A 25,381-nucleotide genomic window follows, 5' to 3' on the forward strand; every position below is an offset into this window, starting at 1 on the left:
AATGTTTTGTTCACAATTCACAATTGATTCAAATTCCTCTATATTGGTATGCTGATAAGAGCTTTACTAGTTTTGAAGCTGTAATTTCCATGACAAACTATTCCATTTATTTAGTCAAATTAAATAAAAACAAACAATAAAGGGTTTCCACAATAAAACATGAATTCTTTATTACATAGAAACTAATAGCAAAGCATTAGATATCGGGTTTGAAGGCTTTTTTTATTCAGAAGTACGTGAAATGAAGATACATCCCAAACATAATAAAGCCAACCAGCTGCACATCAGACAATATTAATTATTATTTGTGTAAGCACAACATGCACTGTTGACCAAGCTGAATTTGTGAAAGAAATTGGGCCTCATTTATGAAACACAAGCAGAAGAAATTTCTTTGTAAATTGTCTGTAAATTATTAATATCATTTGTGTGAAAATCTATGCAAGAATGTTTTTTACGGGTAAATTACATTTGCATTCTGCTTTTGTCATGAATGTTGCCTAATATCCACTATTGTTCAATGAAATGTGCTTTTATTTTAGTTTAGTAACTTTAAATGGTCACTCATATCTATGATAAATACATTCAATGTTTTAATAATTGCACTGTATATCAAACAGGACTGCACAGGTGAACGAGACGCAAAACACAATTGTTATCTGGGTTCCTGTACATGCTCATGACGAATGCGATCACACAAGATTTCAGTTAACTGGTTCAGATTACACGATTTTTGTGTGTACACAAAAATGTGTATGTACACACAAAAATACACACGTGTCTGTTACGATATTCACTGTGTCAGATTACGCGATTTTGGCTCCTAAAATCTTGTCGTGTTGTGGACAAGACTACACGTTATTTCCTGACCAGTCATCGCATGCCGGGTTTCACGGCGCGCGTGATGTCATCGAGAAGGCGAAACTCGTAGCGAGTGACTTCCTGGATTGATCGGCGCGCCTTTTCAGCGTGAGAAATACACGGTGTGGCGAGTGTGAACTGGTTGCGTGTGTTTCACGGTAATTGCGTGAGACTTGAGAACCCTGCTTGAAGAGGACAGTATGGGCTGTCAATCCTCCAAAGAGAACTTGAGGTAAAATATTGTTTCCTTATTTTTTACTTTTAGTTTTAAGCTAGCACCATCGTCTCTCTTTCGTTTTGTCTTTTTTGAAAGTTGTATTGAGAATGAGGAGTTGACGTCATTTTACAGTGCCCCTCCCCTTTCCGCCATGTTGGTAGGATTCCCACGGCAAAACAGTATTGATTACGTGTGTTTTTCTCGGTAGTAGAGGAGTTTCTCGCAATACCGCACTGGAAGTAACTGCTGCGTTAAAAACTCCTCCAGTAACTCACACGATACATTTGGAAAATATAGAAACAATGGAATTAAGTTTTTGGGGTTACCGAAATGGACACAGCAGGGAGAGTCTAACCTGACGAGAAGACGCTGGATTGCTGGGTTTGCTGATGCCTTTAGTATACGATTGTCACTGTTTGCTGTGCCTTAACGAACATGCAAAAGTGTTGTTTGAGTGCCTTGTTCATTACTTTTTTATTTCATTGAAATAAATGTTTGAAACAACTTGATATGGCTTAACAATATTTGAGAACTTTTGAGAATATTTGAGAATTGAGAATTGAAATACATAGGCTATTTGGACAACATAAGTTTCATGGACAACATAAGTCATAATAATAAAATAATAATACTGTTATTAGTGCAAAAGAATAAATATATTGATGCTGCTTCTCCAAATACAGCTGTTTTGCACTTTGTGTGAGTTTGTTCCTGTAAGGTCCCTTTTCTTTCGCCTTATCTTTTAGCATTGCTTTACTTTCTTCCTTTTTTCTCGTATTCTTAGATCCGTCTCTATCCTGCCAAAATAATAAATGCGCGAAAAGAGCTCTGGAACGTTTAGTCGTGTCTATGTGTTCTAAAGGCATCGCCCCTGGTAACCGATAGCGTCTCCTACCATCATGGACGACCGGCTCAGACCCCGCCCAAATAGGCACGTGACTCCTCATTCTCAATACGGAAAAGCTTGTGCTCCTATTGGTCAACCTCATACATGTGATGGAACCGTCGTGGACGACCTTTAAAAAAATTAAACATGCTAGTCTTTTTGTCGTGACTTCGTGAAGCATCGCAGACGCGACGTAGGTTGTTGCCCACAATGACACATTATGAGATGATAAGATCGAATCTTGCGTCCCGACGCCCGTTGTCGTTTACGAATCCCCATGACACCCTACGTCAAACGGATCATGCCAAAATCGGGCTAAAATCGTGTAATCTGAACCAGGACCGTCCCAAGCATGGTTGCGCTGGATGGCCCTGCCTATAAGCCATCTGAAATTACCTAAACCTCGCTTATATGCAATATGCACAAATTAGTTTTTGGAGTCATATCAGTGAAGATAAATATATAATTAGGCACAATGTCCTCAGGATTATAAAATCATAGTCATGGCTCACTGGTCTTACAACACTAGAGCTCCAAAAATTCCCTTTCAGTTAACTCTTCTGTCCTGAATGGCGAAATCCCATCGCACCAACAAACACACTGAAAAGAAACTGAATGACGTGAACAGTAACTGTGGTCATTTATTTATGAAACGCAAACAAAATCGATGTGAATGAAACCGTAAATTGTTGGATTCATTAAATTGGCTTTTTTTTTAATCAGTCCATTTTATTTCGTTATCACATTAAGTTTGTTTCAACACATCAAATGGACTGTACTTTTGTCCTGTTACAACCTTGTTTTCATTGCGACTACTTCTGGTCCGACAAGCTACGCTGCTTGTTCTCATGCAGTGAAAAATACAACACGCTGACTGACGCAGGTTACTTTTCGGTTACTTTTGATATTAAACATATTAAACAATGTCTCACCTTTCAAATTTGGTATCTTTTAAAAGAAATTTAAACAATAAATACCGTTTTGTGGCTCTTTAATGTGTCGTGACAGATCAACTTTAATGTGTCGTGACAGCTGCTCATGATCCGATCATCTCTTCCTTTTAGTTCATTTATAGCATCAAATAAACATTAGAATGAATGTTGCTTTAACCGCAGAAAGGCATCAGTACATTCCATTTTTCAAGTTTAAATCCCATGTTAATCTACTAATGGTGCGTTCTATTTTTTATCCGTCTCAGGGATCCGAATTGGACGACAGACGTTGCCTAACAACACTCCCCCTTTCTTCGGATTTCTCCTCTAGGACATCGGACAACCGTGAGAACACACCGAGCAAGAATTCCGTTTCGGAATTCAAGATGGCTGCGCCCTGTGTGACTTGTAAGTATGAATTGTTTTTATTGTTTTTTAATCGCTTTGGTATTTTAAATGACGTATTACTGCGTCCCCTGTAGGTATGGGAATTGGTTGTGAGTGCAATTACTAACGTTGTAAGCGTTGCTAACAGAAGATTAACATGAAAAAGAAAGAAAGTGAACATTTTCAAGTTCGAAGGGCTGCGTTTTGATAAGGTGTAGTCATAATTTTTTTTTTTAATGTAAGTGCTAAATCACATTTTCGTCCATTTGGCGTCCATTTTTTTCTCCGACTCGGACGAACAAAACATAATAGAATGCTTTAAGTGTGGACGTGACGTCATATCCGAGGTCCGAGTCGGTTCGTTGGCTATAATAGAAACGCACCATGACTCTCCTGACTGCTTTGTCGGACAAAATGGCGGATGGCAAAGTATGATTGGTCAGATCACCTGTCACTCAAGCTGCCTGTAAAGGGTCAATTCAAGACAATTTTGGGGAATCATTCCTAGCTGCCTCCGACAAAGTTCTGGCACATCATCACAACTGCTCCTACTAGCAGGAAACAGGACAACCAAACTCATTGCTACAGAATTGTACAGTTTGACAAGCAACAACCATAAAGGACCATAAAGATCATACAGTGAGAGCTCAAAATCGCTCTGGCCACTCTGAAGGACTTGTATCTGTCATCCCTAAGACCAATCGATGCTCTGTTTGCCCCCAAAAGCAGGGCCAACACCATACCAATAAATGATTGTGGTCTAAAACCGGGTGTTTCAGTTTCAATGTCCAACTGTAACAACAAATCAATAGACACCTGTGCTGATGAGCACTTGTGTGAAGGGGTTAAGAGATACCTGACAACTTTTTTTATTGGTCAAAACGTCTGAAGAGAAATAGCATACACACTGCCCGTGGTTTCACGTCAAAACTGAAGTATACTTTGGGCTTAAGGCCTACACTAAAGGGGCTTTCGCACGTTTGCTGCGGTCGTGTTCCCGATGCCTCCCACAGCGCTGGTCTGGTTTCACACTCGACTCGATTCTATCGAACACTGGTGCATTTGCGTTCACCTTACATCATTACAAACATGCACACCGCATGATAGAAAATATATTGTTTTTTATTAATTTGATGCTATTATGCGCAGCAGAGTAAACGACAATTGGGTTTACTGTATGTAAGTCGCATGAAAGTTGTCTTTCTGCTGCTTGCAAACTGAATCAATCTAGGAGACAGTGCTTTTCCATTTATTTGCCGCTTGCTATGCACGATTACACTGTAGGCTTACTTGTATCCAAGTTATATCTTCAACACTAACATCCTTACATGTGTTTTATTGAACTAAATATATCGTCGAAAGTGCTGACTCGTAGGAAGGCTGCGAGTGTTAGGTGCCATTTGGGACGGGGCCTTGGGTTTGGTACCCTGTTGTGGACCCAGGTTTGGTTTGCACAACAGTTATCTCATTAGCAATTAGCACATTAGCATTAGCAACTGCCAGTGTGAACGCACCCTTATAATCTTGCTTTCAGCCTTCCTGTGTGAATCTTTGTAAAAAGAAAAGGTCCAAGGTGTGTGCGCCAAATTTACTGTACATGTTTAATACTAAGGATCGGGAGAAGTATTACTACTGCTGACAAAAAATACAAATTTCTAAATCTACTATGATCGTTTTCTTATCTATAATGCAGTCTGCAGTCAGGAGTTTTTCCTGCAGAAATCTGCTCCAACTTAGCGACTGGAAATCCTACATGCTTTCCTTAAGGTCAGCCAGCTTTTAAGCTAAGATGTGGAACGCATGAGATGTTTCCAAACACCATTAGACATAAAACCTAATCGTTAAATCGCTGTCCCACAACCCTCCAAATGTCACAGGAATGAAGAGCATTTACACACAGGCAAATCTGCTTGAAAATGAAAGGTGTGTGATAAAACTAGGGGAAGCGAACTCAAGGCAAGTACAGAAAGTGTCCTGTTTTGACATATGGTCTCACTCCCGCCATGTCTAACTGTGGTTCTGGTTGCGGTTTTGATCAGGCAAGTGGTTCTGGGTGGAAGGAAGGAGGTGCGTCACGTGTCCTATGCCTTTGGTCACCCCCTCTCTGAAGAGCAGTTTGGCTCCCACGCGCAAGTACTCGGGGTGCTTCAAGAATCTGAAACACACTACGGCTCTCTCGCCTGTCCGCAGCTCCTCCTAGAAGACAAACACATATAACGATAAGCAAACAGAGCAACACTCTTCTAAACACGGTTTGTGTTCCACAGAAGAACCGAATGAGAATTTGTGTGGAAGGAAAGCATTTTTTATGTGGATTAATGCAGACAGCCTTTAACGCAAAAATGGGCAATATTGGTCCTGGAGTGGCGATGTCTTGCAGAGATTGGCTCCAACCCTAATCAAACACACCGGAACAAGCTAATTAATGTTTCAGGATTACTATGCCTGCAAGGTTTGCACAAAAAAAGCCTACTAACGCTGCAATACACAGGGAAGGTGTCCAGAGGCAGCATTTTTTTTAATGGAGGCTTCACTACTCTGAATAAGTTGCTTTTGTGGGAAAACAGCTTATAAATGAATGAATCAACAACCCATCTGCTAATCTTCAACATGTTCGTTCTTAAACATTTGTTATGGATTTATTTATTTGTAGACTAAAAAAAAAATTCTGTTTTATAAGAGAAGTCACGGAAAATTGTGTGGTATAGGTAATAGGTATGATTCAGTTTAAGGCACTTCTCCGTCATTTTAAAAGATAATTGCCAGTTTTAAGTCATAATTGTGAGATATAAATTCGCAATTGTGAGAAATAAACTTGCAATTCTGCATGTTTTACAGAAAATTTCTCACAATTGCGTGTTATAGTCAGAATTGCGAGAAATACACTCGCAATTCAAACTTTTTTATAGCTTACATATCTCTCGCGTACTTTATACCACGCAGTTGGGAGATACAAAGTTAGAATTGCGTGATATAAAGTTGCAACGGCGTGTTCCGAATGCAATTCTGAATCGTGAGTTTATTTCTCGCAATTGCGACTTTATGTCACGCAATTCTAAGTTGTGAGATAAAGTCGCAATAACCTTTTTTATTTTTTATTCTGTGGCGGAAACAAGCTTCCATGGCAAACAGTGATTGACTGTCGCTCAACTCTCAACGAAATTCAATGACGTCAAGGCTGTAATGTGATTAGGCACACGTGTTACAAGTTAGCCATTCCGCTTTCTCCAATGGCAGAGCCAAGGACCCTCCTATCTCTCGATAATAAGACCATCTCTGGTAAGGCTACATCCAGGTAGTTTTATTTTAATCAGGGTTGGCGCTAAACTCTGTAGGACAGCGGCACTCCAGGACGGACGTTACCCATCACTGCTTTAATGTCAAGAAGCAAACAATCCACACCTTCCCAAGGAGGCACTCCACCGTGGCGGTCTGCCTCACGTTCCCCACATGCACTGTGACCTGGAAACCACGGCGGAAAGTCTTGGCGTGGAACAGGAGGACAATGGCGGCCTCAAACTGCCAGCAAATTGTAGGGTTCATTTTAGGACTCACCATAACCATGCCCTAAAAACATAAACACTCTTTAAAAGAGATCATCGTAGTAAAAGACATCATAAAGATATGACTATGTAACCTCTTTTTGAGATCAGACCTTTCGTAGTAAAGAGCGATCGAAGTTGCCAAGCGCAAGCGTGGCAGCCTGTCCGGCTCTCAGCACGCGGCAGCCGGAGCGATTCCTGTGAATACTGCACACCTTCAACCTCAGGAACCTCCCATCATCCGTGGGACCAACAACCAGCCGGTCTCCTTCACGACACACACCACTGTGTGTGAATGGAAAGTCAATTAACTAGAAGAGGAAGTTTGTCAAGACAAATTGAATATTGATTGGCTTGAAAAAGCCTTGAAGTGTGAAGGTTATATAGGCCGTAAGTTGCGGTCAAATTGTCAGATTTTTGCTAATTTGCATTTCAATAGGAATCCATGAGATCTGAGATTTTGCATGAGGGAGAAAGATTTCCTCATGTAACAGGTTCAAGTTGGCCACAAGGATTTGCTGTGTCAACCAACAGAAAGCTACTTGGTTTGAAAGTGACTTATCTGTGTTTAGCTGTGCTTCACACTTCGCTACACTATTGACAATAGACAACGGACCTTTTTTGCTGGAAAATTTAGTTTAAATAATATTGGAAGAGATATTTTATGTGTACAGATTCCGTTTTGTGGTTCAGAGTGGTTGCTAAGGTGTTGCTAAGCAGTTTGAGTTTTCTGGGTGGTAGTGAGAAAGTTATAAGACTGTTGCTAGGGTGTTGCAAATGTGTTGTAGTGATAGGGCAATGAAATGTAGGTGCAAAGCACATGCTAAAATGGTAAAACATTGTTAGGCAGTAGAAAGTTGTTCTGAGTGGTTGCTAGGGCGTCCTTAAGCAGCTGTTAAGAGGGTTCTGGGTAGTGTTTTGACCTTGCTAAGCTGTTGCTGGGGCATTGCCAATGTGTTTTGGTGCTTGGGCATTGAAATGAAGGTACAAAGCAGTTGCTACAATGCTAAAACATTGTTAGCCAGTAGATGAGGTTATTAATGGCTGCTAGGGTGTTGCTAAGCAGTTGCGATGGTGTTCTGGGTGGTTGTGAGAGAGTTAAATGACAGTTACAAGAGTGTTATGAGTCGTTTCAAATGTGATTAGAGTAATGTGTTGTTCTAAAGTAGTTGCAAATATGTTACTATGTGGAGAGTGTTCTAATGGGTTGCAAAGATGTTGCTAGGGTGCTAGGGGATTACTATAGTGTCCAGAATGGCTACTAGGTCATTGATATGTGGGTATTTCTACAATGCTAAAACAATGCTAGTCAGCAGATAACCTGTCCTTAGTGGTTCCAATGGTGTTGCCATGTGGTTGCTAGGGTTTAAGAAGTCATTCAGAGTTGTTGCTAGAGCATCGTTAATTAATTACTAGGGTGTTCTGGGTGATTGTAAGACCGGTATAAGATGGTTGCAAGAGTGTTCTGGGTCGTTGCTAAGGTGTTGCTAAGGCTAAACTGTTGCTACAGATCTAAGGCGTTGCTAAAGTGTTATGAGAGTTTGAAAGGACATTGATAAGTGGTTGCAAGTGTGTTCTAGATGGTTGCTAAGGCATTGATATGTGGGTGCCAACTAAGCAGTTGCTACAATGCTAAAACATTGCTATTTTGTACATATGTTGTTATAAGTGGTTGCTAGGGTGTTCTTAAGTGGTTGCTAAGGTGTTGCTATGGTTTCCTAAAGTGAACACTTGCTAGTGCATTGCTAGGTGGTTATTACACAGTAATTAAAACATCAGATAGACAAGTTTGATGTGGACTGACCTGTACAGTGTTCCACCAACCACTGTCCCTACGTCAGGAACACTGTAAATCTCATCCACCTGTAAGAACACATCAATTTGACATGAAAGTGCATCTAGAGTTCAGACAACATGTGTGTGTTGGTTAGAGCGTGAGTGTACCTGGAACTCCGTGAGCTGCTGCATGAGCTCCTCTTGATCTTTGCTGTTGCTCAGAGGAGGAAGTATATTGAAAAAGACCTTCAAAAGGTCCAGATTCTCACCAGATACACTGGAGAGGGTGAAGATGGGTGTCACACTGTGGAGAGAGAGATACGTCATTACACACACAGATACACAAACTAGTGTTGAACAACTGTGGTAGGGTAGACCTACTCATTTTTACATATTTAAATCTTAAAGGTACAGTACTAAAAACAGCCTTACAATGGTATGGCTCAGAGAGAAGGTGGAAAGTGGTCAGGAATATATTTATAAGTGGACTTCAGCAATAAACATATAACATATTATACGAGAACCTCAGTCTTCTCACACACGCATGTACCTGGAGGATTGTGCGAACTGCTGTGCCGCAGTGACGGCATCGTCAGGGTTGGCCACCACCATGGGGACCTTGTTGCAGCCGGGCTGTTTGAGCACTCGCTCCAGCTGACGGACCGTTTTCTCCACTGTGCTTTTCCCACAGAGGTCCACTTTACTCACCACAATAAATATGGGCACCTTCAGCGCCATCGCCAAACCCAGGTGCTCCCTAGTTGTGCCAGCTGAGAGAATTTTACAGCGTGAGAATAATAAATAACTATATTTTATCGAATTTGTTGTAATAGTTTGGTTCTACGTATTATTACTTATTCATCAAACATATCCTTAAACCTCTTTCAAAACTTCTAAATCAATATAAATATATGCATAAATACTAACCAATGCCAGTATTGGCTCCCACCACCAGCATGGCAAAATCTGGACAGTAGCTTGTCAAGCCAAATATGGTGGTCTTCAAGTACTTATAATGACCAGCCAGATCAATAAACGTGATCATCTTAGAAGAGCTCTCACAGATCTCCTCCGCTGTACGGGAGTCACTGTAGTTTACAACCTAAAAAGATTAAAGTTATTTCACAAAACAACATGCATATGCCGGCAGGTAGGAAGTAGTTGAAGAAATGAAAGTGAACTTGTGGGTTTTAAAAAATTTGTCTCACCTCTCCTTTGCTGTTGAAGCCAAGGATCTCAAAACTGATGCTGGACGTGCGTCCAGTCTGGATCTCGTGCAAGTGTCTAAATAGGTTGAGTCTCGCCCTGCCGCGTCCATTATCCAGCTCGCCTTGAGTCAACACTCCCAGCAGAGTAGACTTCCCTGAGTCCACGTTACCCAGAACCGCCACACGAAGATCCAGGAACTACACACACCGATTTGACAATGCATAATACATTAGGGAACACCATTTTCAACTAAAAGCTGAAAAATTTTGGAAAAAGGCGTTGGCCACTCTAAAATTCAATATGGCGGCCATCTTGAAAATTGCCAACTATTACTATTCCATTTTTTAGTCTGTCAAAAGTTTGTCGATTGTATTGTAATTACTATAATAAGTACATAGTATGTACATGGGTAACAGGACTGTAAAAGGAAGCGTTACCGTGTTTCTTTACAAAGTGACATCGCCATCTACTGGCCTGGCATGAATAATACAGCGTTTTAGTCGTCTTTACAGATACATGTGAACGGGGATAGTTTTGACAATGCTGTCTCATAAACGTGAAAAATGCAAAATGGAAAACTTTTCTTGTTTTAGTAAATGACAAAAAATGTATTTATTAAAAAAATGTTTATTATAACACGGGTGTATTCGGGAAATCAAGATCATCGTATGTGCGAGCTACATTTTTGATATGTGTGACTAAAATTACACCAACCACAATTCACAATGAAAATTAAATGAGGAGCATCACAAGCTAACCTGCTGGTCATCTGGAACTTTCCTCACAAGAACTTCTGCGATTTTCCGTCGAGCTCTGTCGCAGTCCACCTCCCTTTCTCTCAGAAGTGTGATATCAGCTCCAACCCTGCGCAGAGTCACAGAGTCTTACCAAGACATCACAACACACTTTTTGTGTAAGCCATTTCTAACACGTTGACAATAATATATTAAAGAGGCCATGTTATGCCCTTTTTCAAAGTCTTGGTTTTGTTTTTGGGCTCTACTAGAATGATTGAATGATAAAAAACAAATTTTTTGCATATTTAACATTGTTGCGGCACCTCTCTTCCCAGTCTGTCAGTAACACTCTGTTTAGTTCCTGTCTTTATGAAGCCCCTCCTTCAGAAAGTGCAGTGTGCTCTCATTGGTCGGCTGGCCCAGTGTGTTGTGATTGGTCAAGTGCTTCAAGCGTGTTTGGGAAATGTCACGCATCTTACCATAACTACGAGTTTCAACAAACTACTTATAAATTCAACCAGGCAACCATTTTATTTTCCGTATGACTTGGGCGGGGATTATTTAAATGACGAATATTGTGACATGTTTGCAAGTGCTGGGTAGATTACTTAAATTGTAGTTGGTTACTCACTCCAAATTACATGACAAAATTGTAGTTAGTAATGTAATCCATTACATTACACATTTAAGGTAATATAATCGGACTACTTTAGGATTACTTTTAGATTACTTTTGACCTAACTCATTTACCACATTGATTTGAATAGGATAATATCGTACCATATTGATATAAAAATACAAAGAGTAAGAAAATATGTTACATTCTTTGTTTTCAACAACATGACATTCATTAATTATTACATTACATCAGGGTTTCCCAGACTGAAGTTTGTGATTAAATAGCAGGGGGTTCGTGAGTAATTAAATCATAAAAAAAAAATTCAAATAAAAAATAAATATTCTTAAAATAAAACATACTTTTCGGCCATTCTGCGAAGAGTCTTAAGTGATGCTTTCATATCTTCTTCTGTAAGTCCAACCAGCAGACCATTATCCTCCACCCCAATCTGATACACCGCCTCCCCCCGGCCCTCCTGCAGTCGCCATTTCAACTGCGTGGCCAAGTGCTCAAAGCGATACTGCGTGGGGTTTACCAGCTTCAACTGGGTGAAAGATTACATGATTGGATGGACTGAGATGATAAAAATCAGAATGAACTTTAATTTCACTTAATCAGATTGTGATTGATTGTAGGCTTTGCATACCTTATATTCAATGTTCCCCTCTTCAGCCTAAAAACATGAAGATATTTTGGGGGGAAACAATCAATTAAATAAATCAGTGCTTGCACATACTGCCTTAAAAAATACCACAAAATAAATAATAACCGCATAAAATGTATTTATTTGAAACTGCATTAACATAAACAAAGCTTTTTATTGTTTACAAACTATTATTAGTTTGATAAAATAGATTTGATAAACTATTATCTAACATTATTATTAATATATCTGTTTTTGCCTAAAAACATTTTGGCCAGTTAATTCTGTTAGATGCCTTAGGCCTGTGGTAAACTACTACTCACTAGCAAACCTGTCATCACATAGCAAACAAAACGTAACAAAACAAAACTTTTTACACTTTAAATTTCTATAAGAATAATGTATTATAATTGTACAGTAGCAATAACGTAACTGTACGATATTTCACCGAGAGTTACAAATTTTGTGCATTTAAAATATCAATACTTCTCCAGCATCTGCACATTTGCAGTTATAAATATATGCCGATTCCCTATAATGTAGAGCAGGCCTGTGTTATACACCAGTAATTGTGTAATGCACGTACAGTAGGATCATCTCCGCTGGCTAATGTTAGCATGATCCGACATCTAACGTTACATTACCTCCGGTGGGAGAAACGGCGGAGGCTCGTTGGCCTTCTTGCCCCTCCGTCTCTTCCCTCTTCTGCCTCTTCTCGTCCGAGATTTCTTCTTTGGAGCGTTTTCTATCCCGCATTCAGCTGCACTCTGCGGTTTCGCCGCAGACTTGGCGCTGCAGTGGTTTGCAACCTGCACATCCATAGCTCGCTCGCATATAAGGGAGATTAAAAAAGCTACGGTGTTAAACTAAAAAAATTAATATTTTTAAAAATGCACTTCTCTGCTATAAACAGAGTCAATGATTTTCCTTTCATTGAAGTTATTTAGTATTGCATTGGGATACGCGGTCTGGGAGCCATGAGCGCAGCAACATCCTCCTCTAGAAGCCCCGCCTCCAACACTCGTCATCATAATATTGAACATTCGTCATCCAACCTGTCAAGCACAAACTCTCTGTGTGTCCATTTGTTGGCACTAATTTTAGCTAGATTGAAAACTGTTTTTGGATTGTGTAATTGATAAATCAGAACCTGGATTCATGAAAAGTTGGCATAAGAAAATAATATAGTTGTGGATGTTCTGGACTACTGTGATAAAGGTTTTATATTATTCTTAGATTTGTATTGCATTTGACTCGGTAGAGCATAAATTCAGTTTCGACACGCTAGAAATTTGAAAAATAAAAATGAGAAATAAAAAAATAACCCAATAAGCTGATGATGACACTCTCCATTCTAAACGAAAACCAAATTTCTCTGGCTACTGAATTAATTTGCGAAGTTTTTGGCACATTATAAGATTCCTGTAACACCAGGGGACTAGATGCAAAAGTTTTTGATGAAATATCTCCTGAAATCTGTATTCTGTTTAGACATCAGGAAATACTTAAAGGTGCTATATGTATTTTTTTAGAGACCTCTATCGGTGATGTTTCAGATTGCAACCTATTTTTACAAGAGCGCTCGTGGTCTTACGCGTGCTCAAACACAAGAGTGAGCACTCACGGTACGCGGCCACACTGATACTTTCAACACACCGGAGAAAGCATCACACAACATGCTGGAAACTCATGTAAACTCCCACTGCAATGTTAAAGTAATAGGCTACTTTTGTCAGCTTGACGTTGAACTAATGCTCCATGCTCATACCATGATAACGTTACATTTGTGGTGTTATCTAGCATAAGGCATTTCACTAACTATTTGTCTATCTTTCACAATCCGCGATGTCAACATAGGTGAATGTATAATATGATAACGAAAACGGTCAGTGAACTAGACTGAACAACTTCAGTGTGACAGTAAGATCATTGGAAGTAACATTACTGTACTGAACGTGTCTGGAAATGTGTATTATAAACAGTATGATAGTAGTGGGATGAGTGGCGTTAGACAGATCTAGTAGCTACATAAAATAAAAGTTACATCCTAAAGCACCTACTTTTTGTTATCCTGGAACAGTCTTTTGTTTTCATTTAATGTCTCATATACTTATAATTAATACTGGCCTTCAGAGGTAATAGCAAAACCATTACATCATTGTAATGTGTGATTACAACCCCTTCACACACAGGCAATAAAAAAAGGTTTATTTTAGAAGAAAAGTTACATATAGCACCTTATTCAACAACTTCTCATGAAACAGATCCTTAAGAGTGTTATTTCAAAGAAGCAATGTGTCTTTGCATTATCATACTGGAATCAAATGACAGAGGATATTGTGTGGAAAAAGGTTTGGCTTACCTAGTCAATATTTACTTACAAAGTTAAGAAGGTATCATTTAAAATTATACATACAATTTACCCAGCTAAACATTATTTTGTGAAATTTAAAAGCGATATTGATTTTAATTGCACTTTTTGTGACAGTTGCCCTGAAACTCTGGTTCATTTATTTTGCCACTGCCCATTTAAGACCATTTTGGCAAAATGTTTATGATTTTATCACAAGGAACATTGATGACCAATTTGTGTTGATTTTGGAGAATTATAGAGACAACCACAGTCAGGTTTATATTATTGTATTCTTTTATGGGCAAAAATCCATGTTCACAATGTTTTCAATAATTTAAGGGAAAAAAAATGGAGCTTTACATTTAAGTCGTTTTTCTATTAAGCAAAAGGCAGTTAAAAGCATAAATGTTTCATTGTCTTCATATAGATCTGTATTGATGTGCAACTCTGTTACTTCTAGTGTAGCCTTTTTTTTTAAATACGGTACCATTTGTAACACGCTCTTCTTTTTGATAATAATAATAAAAAATATGTCTGTCTGTTTATAGTATCTGGGATGATGACTGACTGATTCTATCGATCTATAGACATTCTATATTGTTATGTCTGTCTATCTATAGGCATATATATATATATAGGCTTTATACAGTTTATTTCGTTATCTAGGCCTATATTGTTTATAACATTACTATGCATCTATTACGGCATATATAGACAGCTTATATATTTATGTCTGTCTATCAAATACATACACAGTTTATATCGTTCATATCTATGTATAGTAGTTATATATCCAGGTCCTGCAGGAGGCGCAAGGATGTCGTTTTTCATGCCTCTCTAAAATGATGATTAATTTTAGAGTTTCAGTAGACATTCAGAAATCGAAATGTATGCTCCCATTAAGAATCATATGATTATGGCATTTATACAGCCAGAAATAAAAGCAAAGTCCAGAAACTTCTCAGCTATAGCATGTGGTTCTTCTGAGTGAAACCCACAAGAGGGCAGACATAGACTTTATAGACTTCATAGACTTTAGCTTTGTGATGAAGAACAAAACAATTCCTAACTGAGACCCACTTAATTGTGAATTGTTTTGTTTAAAGAGTGTCTCAAGCAGAGTGTCTTTAAAGTAAATTTATTAAAAGCCTCTTTCAAGAAACACACAAAGCAACAACAACAGTATGACATTTAAATGACCTGTACAATTAGGGTTCTCAAATCATGCATCCGTTACATTACAATGTCATAACAACAAGTTCATTATCATAATCAGCTTCATCAATGGCATTAGCCTTACACATTACCAAAGAGATGACTCATATAAATCACACTTAATTCTGTTTTTGGGTTCTATACTCTCTTCAAACCCAAATTAGACTAGTAAAATTGAACAATGGCTATAAAATAAAGGCAGCACATATCATCCACTTCTACGGCACGGAAAAAAATTATAATTAATAATAAGAAAAAATCTTAAAACAAACAAAAAAACACACCAGACACTGATATTTGAGGATGTAACCTCCAGTATACCTTCATCCTTACCTTTTTAAACATAATCTCTTGTCTGTGCCGTGATGGTCCCTGGTGGCTACATCCCAGAAAACACAAGCCCTATTGCATGAAATGTAGGCCACATATTATCATAGTGCTACGCTACCTCTTTAGGAGAAACCATCTTGCATTGTTTCACACCATAGCAACATCTATTTTCTAACATTAAGGATATAAAGGTAAACAAAGACTTGGCTGTTCGTGGATCACCTTGTAGGTAAAGGGAACAACATGATGGAGTCGAACAGAGCAGCTAAATGCAACACATGCTTCGATATTAGATATATTACTGTACATATGAACCAAACGTGGCGCCCATCGTGGGGTAGCACCAGGGATAAGTTAACAACATGAATTATTTCAGACCTGGGATAAATGTTTGATGACTCCGATAAACAAAAAACAAAGAGTAAAATTAGAGTTGTTTGGAAGCCGGTAAACCAAAGCACTTTAAAGTTTTTTTTTTAAAAAAGTTCATATATAAACACACTCGCATTCTAAAAATAATAAAAATTGTCAATATTTGTAAATCATTTTGGGAAAAACTATTAAAAAAAAGCCATACGGTTCATTTCTCCCTAAAGGCACAGTGATGGAGTAAAAGTGCTCCATTAGAGAATGGCTATATGACTACAAGTGGAACTTAATTGTGTTCTATAATTAAAGCGTGTAATGAGGTTTGCCTTTGTCCTCCAGAAGAGTGGCAATTTATCATCCTTCAGTACAACCAAGTTAGCTGCCATTAACTGTGTGTTAACCTGTTTCTTTAGGCCTGATCCTAATATTGCTTGCTGGATTGCCCCCCACCCCCAAAAAAGCCTGTGAAAAGCTTCTCACAATTTTAAAATTAATTCTAAAATAAAGTTATAACGCAACTAAACCATTTAGCTTTCATTAAAGTTTCAAATACTAAATTAATTCTTCGGAAAACTGTTCATCATGTATTTTCAAACCTTTCTCCAGTGAAACAGAAAAGAAGCAGCATTATGTTATTTTTGAAATTGTGCTCTTGGGGTCCCCCTACAGTTGGCAAACAGTATTGTCTTCTACTACTGTCGTAAAATCTGTAATGGTTACACCAGCGAATACACGCGTGCATTTGTTGACAAGCAATACCCCCGAACTCTGCAGAAGGAAGGAGTTCTCACATCGTGGGCAGACTCCAGTGTTGCGTGTGAAATGTCTTCATCGCATATATTTCAGCATGTCTTATGAATATAGTGTCATGGGCTTTATTTATTCTAAACGTCAAAAGATCGCGTAGCTAACGTTTACAAGCCAGTGTCTTTATAGTAACATTGTCCTGTTTTACATAATGGATATGCTAATTCAATTCAATGTTTGTTGGTAGATAATAGCCATATCGTCAATATTATAATATCAAGCTACCATAGACGAACCTGCAAATTTGACAAATCGATTTGCGTTATAGCCTGAGGCTATAACGTTCACCAGAAAAATAAGTAACAAACATGACTATCAGCCTGCAGACATGGGATAGTTATCCTAACCAATTATTTAGTCCATCTAATCATGTTTTATTTACTTGCATGAATGTAGCCCCTACCAAACTCAGTAATCAGTATACCTTCACGTCTTGAGCTGGCGCGAGCTGCCCACCCCGGCTCTACGGGGATGCTTGAGTGTGTTAAGCACCCTCAAAAGAAAGCAATGCAGGATGCAGCGAGGGGCGAAGCTACACAACACATTGCCAACAGTAAACTGATCGCGCGCGCTCTGTTTCTGACGCACTTCACATTTGCTTCAGCCATGACAACATACAGAGGTAAAAAAAACAAAAAAAAACACTCGTTGGGCTCTTGCGTCGGAATTTGAGGAAGTGATGTATGCCGCAAAGCACCCGAATTTTGTAGTTTTTTTTTTTTTTGTGCTCGGGTTCCTACCCGCTCCCGGAAGTTACAGAGTGCAAGTGAAAGCGATACAGACATCGTCAGGCTATGGCAGACCTGTCATTCAACCTATTGTAAGTTCATGTACCATCTCAAGGGTTTTGGAAAAATATTATAAAGTTTGAAAAAAAAAACTACATAGTGCTGCTTTAAGCAAAACCATCGGCTTGCAGTTAACATGCTCTCAAATGTTCACGGACCGGCTTTGACCGTTTCAATATGGCGGATGGCTTAAGTATAGCGACCCATAGAAACAGCCTCTAATGGGGAGCCTATGTATATATATATATATATATATATATATATATATATGTGTGTGTGTGTATCTGCTACCGATGCACAGACAAGATCGATATCTAGATTGATATGATTGGACCAATACCAATATCGACACATCACAAGCACCAACTAACTAAACAAGCTAGCTTTATCCCAGGTCTGTATTGGCAATTCTAGCACCTGGTCGGACCTGCAGTCAAGCTCGCCAGCATAACACTCGCCATAAACATGGTCCCGGACTTTATCGTTCGAGAGTGCGAAAGAGGGTTTCATCAACCAAGGCAATCTGTTATATTTGGTAGGTTTGAGACCCTCTTACTCAAAGTCTCTAAAATGGTATTTGAACTCCTTCAATCAAGCTCTGAGAGAAGTTACCTCTGGTTACCAACCCCCCAAAAATACAGCAACTATTACATGAAACACAAACTATTGTAGTCAGAAGGCAAATATGAGAAGGAACTTCTCCAATAAGGAAAGCGGGTTGTTGAGTGTGTGGAAGATTTAACGTACAGTACCACACATTATATGCAGTCCTCAGCATTCACACTTGAGTCAGTTTAGAGTCTCGGCAGACATCTGGACCAAAGCGTTTAAATGGAAGGAAATAACTTAACTGTCCTCAGGATTTTGCAGCTTGGTGCATATAAATACAGTCACGTCTACGCCCAGGAGATCTAGAGAGCGCAATGATGACACGGGTTCTTCATGAGAAATGGTTCTTCGTTAGCAAAGGAGACAGTTGATGAGATCAAAATGTATGGGTTGGATGCCTAAATGGGCATATTGCCACAATAAGTGTTATCTAACAAGTGCGTGTGCGGATACACGATCTTCACCCACTCTGGCTGAACTTCCAAAGCATGAGTGAAGCATCTTTTGGTTGGTATCCTAATAACAATGCACCTCAAAAGATTAAAAAAAAACGTCACGAGTCCAAGAAAGCTGTTGAGATCAACATTTCTTGGGTGGATTCTGAACTTTAGGTCTGGAGATATGGGAATGGCGGTCTCTACAGCACTGGTGGTGACAAGACAAGGTGCAATTACTGGGCAAAAAGGCTGTGGAAAGACAGGATCACTGGGGAAAAAAAGAGGGGGAAGAAAGGCATGAAGCACTACAAAACCATCATAACATGCTGTTTAAAAAGTATAGGTCAAGGGAAGCAACCCTGCCTTTAAGTATTACTTCAATAATTCTTAATTTCACCAAAAATACATTTTAATTTCAATTCCGGCAACTATTTTAGGGTGCGTTAATATCATTATGGCAAGTTCTCATGGGGTTAAGTGGGCAGATATTTTGGCTGGGGGCATTTAGGGGGGACTTTCAAGAGGCAGCTGTGGTGGGAGTGGGTGGGTTGTCAGCCTGGCAAGGGGAGGAGGGTTCAGAACCCGCTCCAGAATGGCAGAATTCCTTGATGGTGACAGTGAGAAGGTTTGTGGTGACGTCAGTCACCACTACATTGGCACAGCTGGGTGCCATTTCAGGGTGCCAATCGGGGTCCCCCTCTTTTGGCACCCTGTTTTCCTCGTGAAGTGTAGCAATATTGCGGTCACTAACCTGGCTGACCGAGGCTTGACCCGGCTGGGTTCGATGTCGAAATTTCCGTTTTCGGCCCCGAGAAGTGGTGAGATTCGGAGAGCCCTGGTCTTCATCTTCAGGAGAGGATGATGGGGAGGACGAATAAGAGGGTGAGGAAGGGAGGAATTGCGTCAGGCTGGACTTTGGGTGAGGTTTGGAGGCATCTCGGGAATGTGATGAGGCTGGGGAGCCCAATTTAGTTGAAGTAGGAGCTTCAGGTTGGGTCAGTTGTTTCTGAGATGAAGGGGAGCTGCCGTTTGACCCACTGGAGCTGGATGGAGAAGGTGGAGGTTGGTACTGAAACTTCTGCGCAGTTGCAGAGGAATGGCAACCACAGGAGCTTCCACCTCTTTGATTGGCTCCAGTATTGGACCCTTCATTGGGCATGGAGGACATTGGCCCACAGGGGTGAAGCCCGAATGGCTGGCCATACATTGGGAAGCCCAACATCTTCATAGGATGCTGGAATGGCCTATAAGGCATGTCCCCATGCTTTTTCCCAATGATGCGATTCCTGGATGGGACTTTCGCCCGCCCCGTATACGACTGCACTGACCTTCTATTGGCTACTCCACCATTTTCCGCTTTGTCAATGCCCTTCAGGTTCAAGATTATGCGTCCCCGCTTAACCTCCCGAGGTTTGACCCTACGGTTGAGTATGCGGACAGTTTCAGAGAATGGAGAGATGGGAGGACGGGGTGAAGATGTGGATCCTGTTGGATCGGCCAGAGGGTCGGGTCGCGGCAAAGGTCGTCGAGACATTCTATGACAACGATGGATGTCTTTCTTCAGTTTATGAGCAGCAGCGAGAGAGTGCACTCTGGGGGTTGGAGCGGTAGAGTAGGAAGAGGATGGTGAAGACTGAGGAGCAGCTGAACTTGTAGAAGAGGAAGAGGTGGGAGGCTTTGCAGTGGTGCAAGGTGGAGTGCGTCTGGGATTTGAGCTTCGAGGTCTATCACCCGCCTGTGCCCGTGCCTAGACAGGCAAAAAGCAAATATGACCGAGAAGTACGAAAGTATCAAACAGGAAGTTGTACGTTTTGAAACACCAAAGGCATAAATTTGTATTAAAAATTTAAAATGAAAAAGCATATATTTCTATGAACATTTTTTAAAAAACTCAAACCTTTAGTACAAAGTTTTTTGGTTTAGGTCCACGTTTCTTTGGGCCGTGAAGTTCCAGCTCCCGCTCCCTATGAAATGTGGGACAGCACCATTTAAGCCAAGGAAAATATGACATCACTTTAGTGTCAAGCCTAAACCATAACGATCTAAATGAAAGCCTTTGAAGTGTATTACAAATCTTCTTTGTTTAAAAATTCATCATAGAGGCTAGTTTCCAGACTTACTGGCAGCAAAAAAAACGGCAAAAATAAAGCAAGAAAAGATAAAGAATGAATGTAAACAATCTTTACATGGCTCTTACATTGAAAATAAGAACTGATGAGACATATACGTACACACTTTATATAGAATTAATATTTTAGTTCTTTACATTTTTATAACTTAATTTTAGAATTTAGGTTTTAAGAGGTAAAGACAAGTCTTTAAGTGACACTCACTTTTGCTCAAAGGCTGCGATGAGACGATCATCCAGGATGTTCTCCTCTGGTTCCCATGTGCTGTGTCTATATTGCAAAACATTTGAATCTTTAAAATGGCAATGGTTACAAGGTTTCTCCATCAAGATTTCAGAAAATAAAAAATACAAAAACGTATGTATTTATTAGAGATGCACAATTCTACATTTCTCTGTCGAAACCAATAGCCGATTATTCAGAATGGTCTCTACCGATAGTTTGATTTTCCTAAGGAAAAAGGAAAAATCTCTCCAAAATAATGCTGCAAAATATAAATGGAAGCCTCTCATTTGGTACATTACTATACTATTAGAGGTGAAAATTAACAACAGAGCTTTTATATTTAACCGGTATTTATTTCCATATATAATAATCACACTCAAAATAAAAACTGAAATGTTTTTATGCCTCTCGGTTGCACATACAAGCCTATGAACAGTGTAGGAAAACTAATACTAGCTTTTGGGTGATAGATAAATATTATTTGATTATGAATCGACTCAATTTTGAAAAATGATTAATCGAAAATTCTATTTTTTTTTTGTCCAGCTCTACTAAGTGTAGCCCTGTGATAATTCTCATGTTAACTTTCTTTAAATTAAAATCGAGATTTTCTTCCCACACACGGTATGGGTTGCAGTCTGAACACGTATTTTTTTCACCCCCTTTTGATTGACATGACATAATCCTGATTGGCCTGTATTGTACAGATTATTGGCCGATACATTGTTGCATCTCCTATATTTATAGTTTTTTTTCTTGCTACAGATTCTTTAAATAGTGCTGTAGTAACAAATTACAAATTATTTTTTTTTATAAATACATTTGTATAGCTCTTAATTTATATCAGTTCATTAATAATGCATGCATTATAATAAGCATGCATTATAATCTAAAACTTAAAAATAGTTTTACATGTAGTACATAATGTCAAAACACTACTTGACCTTTTTAAGCTACCCAAATGACATGCATGCAAAAGTGTCATGTAGTAACAGGCACACAAACCCTTTCTTTTCATTACATCAGAATTAATTCACAAACTGTTTGCAGATTGGGTCAATTTGTTGTACTTTACTTACCATTAAAATGTAACTGTAATGTTCCTCATTGTAAATTAGATTTGGCACTTACGTTTAAAATGATTACCATAACCATTTATTATATTTATTATATTATATTATACCAGTTGTTAAATACATTATAACACAATAATCCCTTTATTTTCTTTATAGAGCTGCAGCTGTTACACAGTACTTGTGCAGAAAATGCAAAAAAGCCTCATAGCCTCATAGTGAAACCAAAAAAAAGAAAGTCCCTTTCCATCCAATACAACAGAAAAGGTTAAAATACAGTTTGCATTGCAACTATGTGAAAGTATAAGCCTATCCATTTAAATATTTATATATTTTACACACTTACTTTAGAGCCCAACCTTTCCATTTCACCAGGTACTCGATTCGACCCTGCAAAGAGCAAGACAACAGAAAATCCTCTTTATTTAACTATAACTAAAGAATGCATGAGCAATGCATGCCCTATTTCAACCTCATGCCCATGTATTTGATTTTTGGGGGTCAGTAAAGTATTTTTATCTAAATATAACCTAATACAAGCACAACCAACACTTTAAACCATGTGGCATGACACTGTGCAGTATTTAAACTACTCGATCCTGCTGCATTGTTGAGATCTTTGAATCTTGGGTCAGCCAGCATGCATTGATTTTGTCATGGACTTATGCCAGACACTTTGTCCCTTTTTAGCCTCCCCCTGCTGCTCTTTAGCGGGCTGTTCTCAGTTCCCAGCACAGCACAACCCAATTTTACAACATAAACTCAATTTGTATATCCAAATGACCCACATTTGACTTGTTATTTCCAACCTGACAATGTAAATAAACGCACTGGGTCGGTAAACGGGGAAACATCTGCAAGTAGGCCTGCCCCCTCTTGTCATTGCAGGCGCCTTGAAGCTCCGCATCGCGGAACAAACGAAAGATGACTCCCCCCTCTGTGTACTTTACGTTGTAAAAAACACCCCCAGTCACCCTAAACCTATTTTTTTCTTACTTACTTTCCTAACGCGGCTTTTTAGGATGGATTCCGCGGCGAAAACCCGATCTCCAGTCGCCGACAGCTCCTGCTCCATCTTTTAGTGCGCGCGCTCCAGACGGCTCTGTCTCGCGGCTCTTCACTTTACAAATCTGTGACAGCAACAAAACCCCGCGCTGTCACGTGATCCGGGTCAACTAGCCATGGTAGTCCTGGAAACGGCCAGAAACGGCCCGAAAATATTATGACATTTCCTCATAATATATTTCTTGATAATATATAGGATGAAATATTAAACTCACAATTTTTAAAGATGTAAATCACAATCGTTGGTTTCCTATCACAATAACAGAGTGTTGAATCATCAAAGTCACCATAAATTAAAAATAAACAATTCTTGTTTTGAATGAAATATGATAGTATTTTATATCTTTAATTATCTTCAATTCACCTCCAACTTGCACGTACGTCCCTTTTCTTCGAGAAGCCGTTTCACTCGGATTATACACATCACAATAGGGAAGACTATCGCAAATTCTGTTCAATGCCTTGCTGCAAAATAAATAAATAAATAAATAAATTGTATTTGTGAAATATTAGCCCAGGCTCAGACCCCATCATAGCGCAGAAACTGTGGTTGTTAAAATTACAGATTCAAGACATACTTCTAGCTGTTCAGGCCATGGATGTATCTACTAGTTTTACTTGAGCTCAGTGCTGCGATCGACACAGATCATGAGTTCATGACTTTGATCTACAACAAAATTACACTGGTTTTCAGGGACAGGCATTAAGGTGGTTTAGATCATATCTTTCATACCATTATTTTGTTAATCTAAATTATCCAAGTTAAAGTCCATAAATTATGGAGTGCCACAAGGGTCTGTGTTAGGTCCTCATCTATTTTCAATATGCTGCCACTTGGTAATATTTTTGACCATGGAAACATGGAATTAGTTTCCACTGTTATAACGATGATATGACCAGAAGAAGAGTGAGTAGACTGAGGTGAGGACAAAAAACCTGTACACAGAATCTCTTAAAATACAATTTGCATTTTGAAGGATACAGTTACTTCATCTTAGTTCCAGACCTGGGAGTTATAGACAACTACTTGTCTTTCGAAAATCATATTTCATATGTTACAAAAACAGCCTTTTTCCAGCTCAGAAACATCGCTAGATTCGCTAAGCTCCGGAACATGCTTTCTGTTTCTGATCCAGAAAAGTTAGTTCATGCATTCATGACCAGGTAGCTATGCACAGCAATTTTATCATATCTACACTGGCTACAAGTTCTATCAATTATAAAGTATTACTACTGACCTATAAGGCCCTAATTGATTTAGCTCCTGTGTATTTAACTGATCTTTATAATGACTTAGGCTACAATCCATCATGCTCTTCAAGGTCACAAAACTAGGGTATCACTTTCCCAGTTTAAATCTATAGATTAAAGACACATCTCTTTAGACAAGGGTTCATATAATGCATCTCCTTATACAGTTGGCCTATATCAGATCAAATGCACATGATTATCTTTTGCTGGAAATGTTATGAAATGTCATTTTCCATTTGCCTTTCTGTTTTATTTTGGGATGCCCATTCTGAGGTAACTGTATGTCAGCTTCAGTTTGGATCCAGCCTCTTATGAAGACTTCTAGATGCTGTAAAGAGATGGTGCCAACTCTGACTCAACATACACAACTGCCACATTTTCTATAATCATTATTGTCACAACTCACTGCTTTAATGAATCTTTCTAAATTAATACATGTTAGCTAACTGCATGATTATCTTAAAACTGTACATTTCTGCTAAATGGACATTAGCCTACTTGGACATAAAAACAATAATGATAATAAACAAATTACTCTAAATTGTAATGTAGAAACATGCATTTTCTGTAACGCTGCTTTTAAACTATGTATTGTTTAAAGAGCTACACAAGTAAATGTTAACGTTAATTGAATTTAATCATTTTGCTACTTTGGTTTGAGCAGACAAAAAACTAACCTCTCCAAAACTTGCAGGGAGTTTTTTTTGTGACAACTTTCAACCTCTCCAGAACCTTCCCTACAGGTTATTTTTTAGGTCTTATTTTTCCAACAATGATATGTGTTACTCCAAATACAGCATAGCACAATTAAATAAAGGGCTGTTTGATTATTTAAAAAGTCTTGCTCGTATATCCCTTTTAAAATATTTAATATGTGCGAATCCTAAAGGGAGTGCTTTTTGTCGGAAAAAAAAGCCCCCT

General features: G+C 38.9%; 2 protein-coding genes across 3 annotated transcripts; both read right to left on the reverse strand.

The window, feature by feature from the left end:
• Nucleotides 1–144: 144 nt before the first annotated feature.
• Nucleotides 145–12,826, reverse strand: gtpbp2b (GTP binding protein 2b). The gene is made up of 12 exons (XM_039694909.2): nucleotides 12,454–12,826; nucleotides 11,813–11,839; nucleotides 11,526–11,710; nucleotides 10,569–10,674; nucleotides 9,810–10,007; nucleotides 9,529–9,703; nucleotides 9,152–9,371; nucleotides 8,770–8,905; nucleotides 8,630–8,688; nucleotides 6,939–7,110; nucleotides 6,686–6,850; nucleotides 145–5,479 (listed from the first exon to the last, which is right to left on the reverse strand). The coding sequence occupies exons 1-12, from the start codon at nucleotides 12,628–12,630 to the stop codon at nucleotides 5,291–5,293; spliced, it is 1,809 nt and encodes a 602-aa protein (XP_039550843.2). The 5' UTR covers nucleotides 12,631–12,826; the 3' UTR covers nucleotides 145–5,290.
• A 2,458-nt stretch (nucleotides 12,827–15,284) lies between these two features.
• On the reverse strand, nucleotides 15,285–25,319 carry cbx6a (chromobox 6a). 2 transcript variants are annotated; one of them, XM_089117339.1, is made up of 9 exons: nucleotides 25,138–25,315; nucleotides 23,574–23,674; nucleotides 23,425–23,459; nucleotides 23,145–23,334; nucleotides 22,491–22,534; nucleotides 21,051–21,116; nucleotides 20,615–20,681; nucleotides 19,469–20,464; nucleotides 15,285–18,985 (listed from the first exon to the last, which is right to left on the reverse strand). In XM_089117339.1, the coding sequence occupies exons 4-9, from the start codon at nucleotides 23,217–23,219 to the stop codon at nucleotides 18,983–18,985; spliced, it is 1,251 nt and encodes a 416-aa protein (XP_088973465.1). In that variant the 5' UTR covers nucleotides 23,220–23,334; nucleotides 23,425–23,459; nucleotides 23,574–23,674; nucleotides 25,138–25,315; the 3' UTR covers nucleotides 15,285–18,982. The 2 variants fall into 2 exon arrangements, with proteins under 2 accessions (XP_088973465.1, XP_088973462.1); XM_089117336.1 differs by having other exon boundaries at nucleotides 15,285–20,464; nucleotides 25,138–25,319.
• Between the last annotated feature and the right edge of the window lie 62 nt (nucleotides 25,320–25,381).

The sequence above is a fragment of the Pimephales promelas genome, chromosome 2 (assembly GCF_988280905.1).
Source record: "Pimephales promelas chromosome 2, fPimPro1.hap1.1, whole genome shotgun sequence".
Lineage (NCBI taxonomy): Eukaryota > Metazoa > Chordata > Actinopteri > Cypriniformes > Leuciscidae > Pimephales > Pimephales promelas.

Bases quoted from the DNA above. Each gene is read 5' to 3' on its own strand.
- gtpbp2b (XM_039694909.2), bottom strand. From the start codon at position 12,630: ATGGATGTGCAGGTTGCAAACCACTGCAGCGCCAAGTCTGCGGCGAAA. The intron at 10,675-11,525 runs GTATGTTTTATT...GACTCTGCGCAG, and splicing joins CTTCGCAGAATGGCCGAAAA to GGTTGGAGCTGATATCACAC. The intron at 6,851-6,938 runs GTCTGATCTCAA...TTATGTTTTTAG, and splicing joins ATCGCTCTTTACTACGAAAG to GGCATGGTTATGGTGAGTCC.
- cbx6a (XM_089117336.1), bottom strand. From the start codon at position 23,219: ATGGAGCAGGAGCTGTCGGCGACTGGAGATCGGGTTTTCGCCGCGGAA. The intron at 22,535-23,144 runs GTAAGTAAGAAA...TGCTCTTTGCAG, and splicing joins TAAAAAGCCGCGTTAGGAAA to GGTCGAATCGAGTACCTGGT. The intron at 20,465-20,614 runs GTTTGAGTTTTT...TTGCCTGTCTAG, and splicing joins CAAAAAACTTTGTACTAAAG to GCACGGGCACAGGCGGGTGA.